This window comes from Mytilus californianus, unplaced genomic scaffold (genome assembly GCF_021869535.1).
Source record: "Mytilus californianus isolate M0D057914Y unplaced genomic scaffold, xbMytCali1.0.p SCAF_5, whole genome shotgun sequence".
Taxonomy (NCBI): Eukaryota; Metazoa; Mollusca; class Bivalvia; order Mytilida; family Mytilidae; genus Mytilus; species Mytilus californianus.
The window spans coordinates 41,929,705-41,942,162 of NW_026262701.1; the positions used below are offsets into that span (position 1 = coordinate 41,929,705).

Here is a 12,458-nt window from a genome sequence, read left to right on the forward strand (position 1 = left end):
TTAGCATAACTGTATCCAACAACCAAACGTAGTCTTTAGTGTTTATGTTATTTGTTTTTTGCTTGGTATCGATCTGATAAGTTAAGCCCTTTTCAACTGATTTTTATAAGTCTGTTATTGTGTCGTGGTGTAACACAACTGCCCCAGGTTAGGAGAGGGTTGGGCACCTGCAAACATGTTTAACCCGTCCACATTCTGTATGTGCCGGTCCGATGTCAGGAACATGTAATTCAGTGGTTGTCGATTGTTGCAGTATGTCGTTTGTTTTCCTGTATTGTTTTGCATAAATCTTGGGGGGCCTTTTATAGCTTGCTATGCGGTATCGGTTTTGCTCATTGTTGAAGACTGTACAGCGACCTATAGTTGCTTACTTCGATGTAATTTGGTCTCTGGTAGAGAGTTGTCTCATTGGCAATCATTCAACATCTTCATATCTTTATATATTTACAAAAAAGTATGATGCATTTGAAAAAAAGAAAGAAAAACAGATCACAGTCATTCAAAGATTTAAAGACTCAAATGGATGGGTTGTGCAGATTGTCTCTTAAACAATGTAAAATGGTCTTTACTGAACATTACAATATAAAATGTGAAAATAGATCAAAAACTCAAATGGCAGGGTTGCACATATTATTTTTTTAACAATGGAGAAGGATCTATACTAAACATTCAAAGGAGTAGGTCCGGTAAGGGCCGATTTTGGCCTCAAATTTCAGGTTCATATGACGAAGGATTTTGGACACTTTTTGAACACTAAAGTGTCTATTTCAGTTGATTCTATTACTTTATGGAAAAGATTTTAACTGATTTAGTCATTAAAAACGCTCCGATTCAAGCTTAAATATGAAAAATATATCAAATATGCCAAAAATGTCACTTTTCAGATGGTTTTTGTCAAAAATGAAAGTGGCCGCATCCGTGTTCATCCTCAACCTTTATATATGTTATGTATTATCATCAAATACAACTTACATTTCAATATTAAGAATGAACAAAAATGCGGCCACTTTCATTTTAGACGGAAACCGTCTAAAATTTAACTAAAATTCTAAAATTGTGAAGATTTCAGTAATTTAGCACGACTAAAGGATGCTAGTACCCAATATATGTGCATTGTATTATCAAAAACAGCCCATATTTATGTAGCAGATGCATTCTTCTTACCAATAAATATCTTAAAGTTTACATTTTAACAATTTTGTAAAACTGCTATATTTTGGGGCCAAAAAGGGGTCTTAATTACTCCACCTACTCCTTTATGGAAATATAAAATGTAAAAATAAAAGACGAATGTGTCTAAGGACATGAATGCCCCCGCTCAAGCTTGGTTTCTAGCATTGTGTAGGAGTTTTGTAAAATTTGCAATTAAGTTATAAAGGGGCATAACTCTAGAACGGTAATGGACTAACTGCCCAAATTCAAACTCTGTCTGCAAGTTTTGGTTCTTAGCATTGTGTAGATTCATAAAATTTCGATCAGGAAAACTTAAGCTAGAGTGTGGAAATTAAAATGGGAAGGAAGGTCAAGGGTAACACTTAATGCCCCCTTTGACTAGCAGATGGAAGGTGCATAACCTCTATAGATGTGCCAACTCTCTGTGAAGTTTTAAAGAATTGGGTTAAATGCCAAAATTGTTCCCAATTTTTGAAAATATTCCTGAAAATCACTAAGTTCCCAATATAAAAATAAGATGTGGTACCATTGCCAATGAGACAACTCTCCACCAGAAACCATGAAGTTGAAGTTAACAACTATAGGTCACCATATAATCATTCCATACACTAAAAATAGTTAACCTATTGCCTATAGTATCTGATAAACCCACTTAGCCATAAAACTTAACTGATCCACAAAATGGAATCCATTAGTAGTGGTCAGGTGAACCCTGTTTGATATACATAAAGACATTGCAAGGATCCCATATACCAAATATATTTATCCCATTACTCATAATAAAGGAGAAATTCACAATACATTTCATTACTATACAAGTTTTAAAGCAGTCGCTGTACCATATACTAGTAAATAAGATCAAGGAAAATGTGCATGACAAATTGAAGCATCCAGGTCTTCTACCTTTTGAAATATAAAGTTTTATAAAATAGTTTACACCTCTTCCAGATTAGCATCTCCATGTCTCGCATTGTGCGACTTTCATCACAGGCAAGGCAAAAATATAACCTGGTTATTATTTAAATATAAGCAGATGTAATGAAATTTCTATTTAGACAACTATGCACCAAGGACTATAGGACTTGAAAGTGATATCTACACATTTACAGATGATCATATTCATTTATTGCCTTCATAAATGAATATTTTCAATGTTGTATGTTAAGGTATGGTATATTTCATAGGTGAGCGTCATGGCAATCAAAAAGTATAAATTCCTACACAGGCGAAATGATTATGGACGTTTTGATGACATTTTTTCTCTAAGACATATTTTGAGTACGTTTATTGGAATTACAAGTATCACAAGAAAGGTAATTTTTACAGAGTTTATTGGTTTGTAAACTCTGCCTTTCTCTTACAAACTTACCATAAACCTTTGGACTTCATTAAGTTTGGGAGTGAGTCCATCAAACTGTCACATCAATAAATTCCTTTAAAATAACTTTGAGGTAATCTATAAAAGGCCCCATTATATCAAATATGAAAGAAATAAAAATAGCGACTGACAGATAAATCAAAGTGCAAACTGATAACGACAGCCAAAGACCTCAAAATGACTAAGGCCTCTGGCCAGCTTGGGATATGTACTTAGATATGTGGCAAGTTTAATATGTATGTGAATGCTCAACCATCACCTTAATCTGGGACAGTGTTACAGCAACAATTCAATACTCGTATTTGTACATTGTTGGAAGTTTTGCTGAAGGTTTTTGCTTTCAATGTCATTGGTATGCTATACAATTCAATGAATATATTTCATTCAGTTTTTATATATAATAAAAAAAATCTCAGATATTTTGTTAATGCATGTATGTAATTGTAGAAGTCTTGAGTGCTTGGAGAATACAAGTGACCTTTCATGAATGCACTTGTATAATAAAATGCTCCGCTGGGGCGCAGCTTGATACGACCGCAGAGGTCAAACCCTGAACAGTTGGGGCAAGTATGGACACAACATTCAAGCTTGATACAGCACTGAATTTGGATTGTAATTAAATATTTGACACAGCATAGGTTTCTGACACAGAATGAAAGTGGTCTAAGAACTTATAATTTTTTAATTTACCTATTCATATATGTGATGGACTGTGAAACTCAGATCAGGAGATTGGGAAATTTTGGTCAGGAGATTAGGACTCAGATCAGGAGGTTTTTAATCGACATAAATTTTGTCGTAAATGTAACCGTGTGCTGTAAAAATGGTCTTTTAAAGTGTGTTTTCTTCAACTTTCCATCCAATTTATTATGTTTATAGTACCCTTGTACTTATAAAGTTTCTCCATCTTTATATTTTACATGTTCAATCTAACATTTTTTTTTTTTCAGTATGTTCTTTAAATTTTTTACTTCATATTCTATAAAACATTTATTGTAACCAGAACATTTGTTTAACTATCTGCAAATAGCTTTTGTTTGTTTTTTTTTTTTTTTTTTTTCTCTTTTAGCTTTTGTTTGCATACTCAGAAAATCATTCTAACTGTAAAACAAGGGTCATAGTTATTATATAAATTTCAATTTAAGCCTTGAAAGGAAGTATAGAATCCTCAAATAATTTTCAAATTATTATTTTTTTATTTGTCCTAAGACATTTAAAATCATTTATTTACCATCCTTTTATGATTATTTGTTCAATTTATATTTTATTTATATTCTTTTAAAAATTTTCATTATTAAAAGGAAAGTAACTTAAAACAGGATAAATCAAGGGAAGTAACCCAATAAATACACAGTTTTTGTTACACAACGGCAGTTAGCCTGAGGTAAAAAATCGTTGATTACCAGTATGTTTGACACCCAAGCTGACAAGTGAAGCCATATAATTATGCATGTTAATTGATTTACAGGTAAAATATAACTTCAGGTAATGTGAGTTACACCAGATGCCTGAGATGATATGTTGGGCAGAAATTTTTCATTCATGAAAAATTTCATACACGGGATATAATTTTCCTCTTCAACCGGAGGTCGGGAGGAGACTCCTGAAAACAGGATTATTGTACTCCTGTCGGGAGGTTCACATGTATGCTATTCAAACCATATCATTATTATTTGCTTTTAAATATAAATCAGAAATAACCAATTTAAAATGGAAAATTTTAAAGAAAAAAAAGGAAAAAAAAATCCCCCCCCAAAATTTTTTGAACCCCCTTATGATTCATCGCCCCCACACTCAATCCCAGCTTTCCCTTTGTGGTATGGTACCTTGCAGTACAATTTTAGAGAGATCCATTCACTTGAACACAAGTTATTGTCTGGAAACTAGAAAAATGCTTGTTTTTTTGTCCCTTTTTGGCCCCTAATTCCTAAACGTTTTGGGCAATTACCCCCAAACTCCAACCCAGCTTTCCCTTTGTGATATGGAACCTTGCAGTACAATTTCATAAAGATCCATACACTAACACACAAGTTATTGTCCTGAAACTAGAAAAATGCTTGTTTTTTGCCCCATTTTGGCCCCTAATTCCCCAAATTTGGAGGAAATTACCCCCAAAAATCAATCCCAGTATTCCCTTTGTGATATGGAATCTTGTGATACAATGTCAGAGAGATCCATACACTAACACACAAGTTATTGTCATGAAACTAGAAAAATGCTTGTTTTTTGCCCCTTTTTGGTCCCTAATTCCTAAAATTTGGAGGCAATTACCCCCAAAATCAATCCCAGCATTCCCTTTGTGATATGGAACCTTGTGGTACAATGTCAGAGAGATCCATATACTTACACACAAGTTATGTCTGGAAGTTACAAAAATGCTTATTTTTGGCCCCTTTTTGGCCCCTAATTCCTTAACTGTTAGTACCATAACCCCCAAAATCAATCCCCACCTTCCTTTTGTGGTATTGAACCTTATGGTAAAATTTCATTGAGATCCATTCACTTAAACTAAAGTTAGAGTGCGAAAACTAATGTGTATTCGGACGACGACGCCGGACGACGACGACGACGCCAACGTCATACCAATATACGACCACAAAAATTTTTTTGCAGTCGTATAAAAATAAGGAGATGTGGTATGATTGCCATGGTCATATTACCTTTCTCAGGCATTATTGAGCACCGCAGTTTCCTTATAAGAATTAAAAATTTTGGTATAGTTTCAATAAAAAAAAGTATTAATAAATTACCCAGAATTTACCTGAATAGGATTTTGAAAAGATACTTTTGAAGTTCATGCAATTTATTTAATAGATGATGATTAAATTGCAGAACACCTTATATCATAAATATTTGATTTTAAGACAACATTTGGAGGATTAATTGTTTCCTTATTAAATGCACTTTTTACTTATTTAGATCGCTTCTTTTTTTGTGTAATTCAAGGAATTTACAATGATCTACTCTTTTTTAGAGCCCTTTGGTCTCAGCCATGTCTGTGTCTCACCAATAATCAGAGAACAAGAAAGAGAACATCTAAAGACCGCCATACTTTCTAAACATTCAACTTATTGTATAAAATGTAACTCCTTTAAATGTAGTATCTCAGCATAGAATTTACAACAGACATTGATATCAATTTCTTTATTTTTCATACAATGGCCTTTTTTCAATGATGTTAAAATTTGGTGCTAGATTTTTGAGACTTCTGAATGATTCAACATGCTTTATATGCTACAATGATATTTCCTACAAAAATATGTATGACAAATAGGATTTTTTATAAAATCATAACAATTCTGATATTTTGATATTTCAATTAAAAAAATGTATGTTATAAAATCTCACCAAAGATGCAATATTAATATTTTCAGGTTGTCAGTGATTCTTAAGTTTTTTCAGGGAATACACAGAATAAACAGCAGTAATGATACCTTTCCCACAATAAAAATCAACACGACAAGTAGCAAAGTTTTCAGATTTTGACTTCTATAAAAGTCTGTGATGTATTGTATAATGTTCTTAACTTAACATTTTAATATCTCTTATGTAAACTGGATGCAAAAATATAAAATTTTGACTGAAATATGGACTTTGTTTATATAATTATCTTCATACAATGAACCTTTACAATGATTTTCAAATGGTTTATTGGAAGATCAACAAGATGGATGAATTAAGTAAAATCATTTCTTAATCTACAATAAAATGACAGTTCTAGTGTGATAAACATGATTCTGTACACAATCGATAATGCTCTAATGTTTTTGACAACTTGTTGACAGGTGAAAAATGTTCATTAACAAACAAAAATATAACAGCAAACAAACAAATAATATAATACATACACATTATCTTATAATAAATGTTAATTGTTAATGATTTCTTAAATGTTCTGGTACCTTGGAAATAGTGAGCAGAAAATGAAATAAGCTATTGTTTGATACAGACTAGAAATGTGAACTAACCATGCTCAAAGAAGACACAAAGGAAAATGCCTAAATTCTCATTCAACTCCCTTAATAAATTCAAACAGACAATGTTTAAAACATAATTTTACTATTTTCAAAGTGTCGAATATAAAAATCAATCTTTTTTTTTCTTTCAATGGTAAAAAATTAAAAATCAAGGCGGACTCGGACGAGAATGTAGGATAGCTTCTTTTATGGCTGTATGTGTTTTTTCTTTCTTTCTTTCATTACACTTACTCTGAATCATTTTTTCATTCAACTATATATATTATGAGTAAACAAATCCTTCAATGAAAATCTTACATTATAAATTGGTAAATCTTTCAAGTATACAATGCCTTTTCTCGCTATCTTGATATTTCTTCATTTGCAGGATATGTTGAAAATACTTCAAGTCATTACACTTTATCCATGTTAGACAAATTAAAGCACTGTTACTACATAAATGTAACTAAAATGTCACAATAAAATAACAAGTCTCATCAGTATTGTGGAGGTGGCCGTCTGGGTGGTATTCCCCCTGGATTTGACATTCTCATAGGTTGTCCACCAGCACCACTAAAGGGAGGTCTGACTCCTTGCTGCATGCCCATAGACTGTCCCCTGGGAGGATAGCCTTGATTTTGCCCCATTGATGGTTGAGGCTGAGTATGTTGACTGTCACGGCTGGTTATAGCAGCTCCGGGTTGTAATGGGTTCCCAGGAGCATGTGACAATGTCTTTAACAAGTTAGGACCACTTTGAATGAGATTATCTAAAGCTTTCTGAACATTGGGGTTATCCAGATTGATGAGAGACGACATTCCCCCTGGTGCTTGTCTACCATCCATAGATCCATTGCCCTGGGGCTGTTGTGATAATCCTACCATGCTTCCTAGTCCTGGTCCTTCTCCTGGCCCATTTAAGATACTTAATATTTTAGCCTGTAGATCTTTCTGTGTATCAGGTTTTGGCTCTCCTGCACCATAACCTAAAAGCAGAAAACAAACATCTTAGTTCTAACTTTCCGTCCGTTTATTAATGTTTATACAGACTTTGAAAGCTTACAAGTAAATCTTTTTAATCATGTTTTATTTTACAAAGAACATTTGGATATATGATAGCCATATCTCTTTGAGGATGGAATTACAAGTCAATGTTAAGGCTCCAATTAAAGAAAATTAGTAAGATATATAGTTTACAAAATTTTTGCTGCTGACATAATTGAGGAAATGAACATATTGTAAGGCTATGTGAAAGATCCTGATGTGTTCTAGACCAATATAATAAGCTGAATATTTTACAGTAATCATGGTAAAAGCTTGCAGTCATAGGTCCTTACACCATATATTACTGTCGTTAAAGCAACTGAGGCAACTTAACTTTGCGCTAATGTGGAATTTCTAGGTGAATATTCAACTCAATTACTTTGACATTAACTAATACACCATTCAGTGGATAGAGAATTTCTGAGTTATGTAAAGTAAAGCATAATGAAAGCATTTTAAAATAGTTAGAACCTATAATATGATATAAGGTTACTTTGTACTGAACCAGATGTCCAGTAAAACTCTGAATACATTATGACATACATTATTATCTGTTGAAAGAAATTTTTTTATATATCTAAGGAATTGTGCATAATGGCAATACTTTATAAAAGAAACTCTTTTATTCAGGAAACACAAATACAGGGCAACAGATTAAGCCTAAGGATGGGCAAAATAAAAATGTGTTTAATCATATGAATGCACCTTTGAAGCTCCATGTTTTAGGCCTTGAAATGGCCATAGATTTTGATAGATACTTAAAAAGTATCTGTCAACCAAAATGATTCTGAAGCAGCTTCATAGCTGCTTACAAGGGTAACTTAATAAGCTTGCCATCTAAATGACTACAAAGCAGCTTCAAATCTGCTTTTTTACTTGCAATGGTTTATTAAGCTGATGGTAGCACCACCAAGGATTGTACAGCGAATACATATTACAGTACCATGTAACTTTTTCAGACCTCGTATGCTGAATACATTAGCACAAAATGCAATAAGTATAGTTTTTTTATTTCAATCAGTGACTGATTGAAGTTCACATTTTCATGATCTGTGAATCTATACAAGATTCAAGACCAATAGTGTTGGTGGTTCATGTTTTTATAATTATGAAGGGGCCTCGGTGAACATTGCTTGCACACGATTGCTGTGCACTATTTACAACAATAACTTTTTCCTCTTCTTTTTGTGTTGTGTTTTGAACTTGCTCAAACAAGTGTTTTTGGTCTTTGTACAAAACAGCCTCTAGGGGCACCCAAATTGGCAAGAAAGAATTTGTTTAAGACACCATATTTCATTTGATGCAAAGGTAAAAAAAAGTGTGCCTCTACTTTAAGGCAAATATTTCTATGGAAGCATATGACACCTACTTTAGTGATCTCAAACTAAATGGAACTGTCATAATTTATCAAGTGAAAAATTAAAGTCAAAATATATTTAAATCATGTCAATACTGGTTTTGGTATTGGCATCATTGACTTACATATGCTGAGTTTTAAGGCCTTCCTTTAACAGGAAGAAGGACTTTTATTTGTGTCTGTACGTGTATTGGTATTACTGTATAGGGTATCGTTGGTTGTTGTTTGATTAACTTCCAATGGCAAACTTTTATGCATATTCAGTAAGGCAACATTGAATAAGATGGATAGCAATCGTTATCCTGTTCTTTCTCATTGTATTGGCAACTTGTATGTATACAAAATGACAGAATTTTTCCAAAATAAGAAATTGGGTTCAGTTTTTAAACACTTTTTAAGGGATCAATTTTCATTATAGTACCTGATAAAAACTTTAATTGAGGCCCCTTAATAATGTCTGTTAATGTACAAATAACATTTACAAGATCTAGCATGTATTCTTTCTTTCCTAAAAAAAATAGCAATACATTTGTCTGGTTAACTTTAATCTTACTTTCTGTACCATCACCACACAAATAGCGGGTAATTGGGATCCTGCTATCACACTTGACTTTAAATGGCTCTGGAAGAGCATTCTTCAAGTAACGCCTTCGCATGACGGATATTTCCCTCTGAGTAGTGCATAAAATGTACAATGTCTCCTTTAGCATTGAGAACATCTTCAAAGGTTGTACATTAACAAACTTAATGCTCTCCAGCATTCTAATTATTGGTACAATAGCATGACCTATTAACCTCTGAGGGTTTTGCAAGTCTCGATCATCATGCATTGCCTCATGATTCATTTTATGCCAGATACTAGGGTTACATGTTGGTGGCCTTAAACAGTGACAATTCTCAGGTATCAGATACTTTTCTCGCAGTTTCTTCACAAACTGCTGATTGACAGGAACGGTGGAGCTTAAATTAACTAGTTCAGCAATCTTTGACCATGTTGGTATATCTGACAGGGTATCATCGACACGCTTTTTGTTCAGCAACTGTTGTGCAAATATATGCTTTTCCTCTTCACCAGTCTTGTGAGCCTGGTCAAATGCTTGTCTCAAAGCCTTCGCATCTTCAGTATGACCAAGAAACTCTTCAGGAAAGAAATGGTCACCGATCACCATCTTGCGTACACAAAGCCACCTAACCTCCTTTGGAAGATGGTTTCTCAGGAGGTGCCTGCGTTTGACGGTCATCTCCAAAATGAAGTTACACAAGAGAAGCATGCTGTCTTTGAGAAGCTGATACACCACCTCATTGTCGATTGTTATGCTGTTCTCAAAGAAGGCACAAGTCTGAATAAGTGGTACTACAGCAACAGCTAACTGCATCTGCATGCTTTGGAGAAAATTGTCGTAACTTCTCTGTCTCGCATCGATTTTGGAAAACAAATCCTGATGTACAATAGGTGGCTTCAGATATAGACAATTCTGAGGAATATTGTAGCGTTCTACAAGCTGATACATATTTGCAGTCGTTGTACATACAGTCTTGAGGACATCAGCTATGGCAGGCATGACTGGTGGTCCATCAACTTTGGCCATCATTCTACGTTCTTCTTTTGATCTTGGTCCATCACCTGGTACTTTTTCTATTCTCTTGTTACCATGCTGACTCATTCTTTCTAATGACATAGTTGGTTGTACATCCTGCTGCATCAATGGTTGCGGTCCAGACAACCTTGCCTTCTTTTTTGGACCTACATCAATGCTCATTAAACTTTGAACCTTTGTATCCGGTAGTGATGTTTCAAACAAGTCAGATGGGTGCTTATCAAGTAGTGGAGTTCCTAGCAAGCTCTGTGGTTGAACTGGAGTATCAAACAAGCTTGGTAGTTCACTTTTTACTTCAAATAAGCTTAGTAACTGACCATGTGAACTAGCAACTGGAGTTTCCAGTAAATGAGGTGGCTGGACAGGCTCAGGAACAGATAGAAGTGCATGTTTTTGAGGAGCGGAAAGGAGTCCCGCTTTAGCTAATATAGCATTTTCTGTCTGTTCCTTCAATAAAGCAACTTGTAATTGTTTCTGATATATGTCGTAAGCATCCATTGGAAGCTCCTCTGATTTTCCAATGGACATTAGACGATCAATATATTGAGATGTTCTCAATGCTTCAGAAGAATCAGAATACATATCAGCACTATCTAATGGTCTTTTCAGATGCCTTGAAGACATCAGTTCAGGGTCTCCTACAATCAAAACAAACAACCCTCATAGCATAAAAACCTATTTCCCATATATAACACTTCACTCCACTGTGCTAGGAGATTTTTGTATGTGTTTTCTTATTTTGTATTTATTTTTAGATATGGAATGTAAGTCTTTAAATATGTTAAAGTTAATATACTACTTTTCAATGTTCATTATTATGCATGTTTTGGGGTTGCAGATTGAGGGGGGATAAGAATGTTTAAACTATTGGTGTTCTACTAGCGGTTGTAATTTTAATGTTTCTATGGAAACAGTATTGTCATTTTGAATACAATTTTCTTCAAAATTGAAAGGATTAAAAACTTAGTCAGAAAAGGGCAGACAGCAGGATTTCTAATCTACCAAGGAGCATAAATCAATTACATAATTTTTTAACACACAGATATGTCTCCCCTGTGTAGCATAATCACAAATTTAACAACTGTCTACATTTTGCAGCCAGAAACTGCAAGCCTATTAAAGGCATTGCTTCTGCAATAAGCATGATAAGGCGAAAAGACTTGCCCAACAGACAAGTAAGAAATTTATTTATCTGAACCTCTAATTGCCATGAAGCAGATGATTTTATAATTTATTGTTTTAGCTGATTCCCTAAAAAAAAGTAATACATGTAGAGACCATAAAGAAACTAACCAATTCTAACAATTTTCAATTTTAAAGGGAGCATTATTTTACTATAACAACTGTGAAGTATAACTTCAATGATAAGTAATCTGGAACTCATTAGTTTTAATGATTCCTGTAATTCAATTTGAAAAAAGTAATTATGCTACAGTTGAAGGTTAAACCTTCAAATTAGGGTATTCAAATGGATAAACAAACTTTCACGTAAGGACCATTTTTACTTATTAACACATTTTGAGTTTTTACTATCATTTTACTTTTCAGTTGTCGTTTCTTAATGCGGTTCTTTTTTATAATTACCTTTTATTTGATTTTTGGGGACTGTTGTAGAGCTAAGTTTGTTAAGGCATTTTTCGTCATTATGCATAATTACTGAGAATTCTGTTTTGCTTTCACAGATACTCTGGACTGACGAAAAATTGTATTTTTGTTGATTGATTGTTGCTAGCGAATACGTAGTGTCCAGTGTGTATTTTTGTGTTTTTTTGTTTGAACATTTTAATTTGTAGTTCACCATGTTCATAAAACTCCCACAAAATTGAGTACCCCACTAATAATGACCCATCCACAGTAGGTATATTGTGGCCAGGTTCTGTCATTGACGGATGCTAATCTTAAATTTACTTTTTACAGGTATTCAACTCTTCTCTCTGTCAAAATTCCTATAAT

The 12,458-nt window shown here is 33.7% G+C and overlaps 1 protein-coding gene across 14 annotated transcripts in view; it reads right to left on the reverse strand.

Moving 5' to 3' along the window:
- LOC127702198 (nuclear receptor coactivator 5-like) overlaps positions 1-12,458 on the reverse strand; it is a 196,623-nt gene that overhangs the window by 156,303 nt on the left and 27,862 nt on the right. For 9 of the 14 annotated variants that reach the window (XM_052206297.1, XM_052206296.1, XM_052206295.1 and 6 more), the window contains one exon: positions 4,540-7,492. The exons of 4 other annotated variants lie outside the window; for them this stretch is intronic. In XM_052206297.1, the coding sequence (XP_052062257.1) occupies positions 7,005-7,492 (488 nt within the window). In that variant the 3' untranslated portion in view covers positions 4,540-7,004. Of the gene's footprint in view, positions 1-4,539; positions 7,493-9,460; positions 11,713-12,458 lie in introns of those variants that run through there. One more of the 14 variants, XM_052206293.1, reaches the window with a different exon arrangement.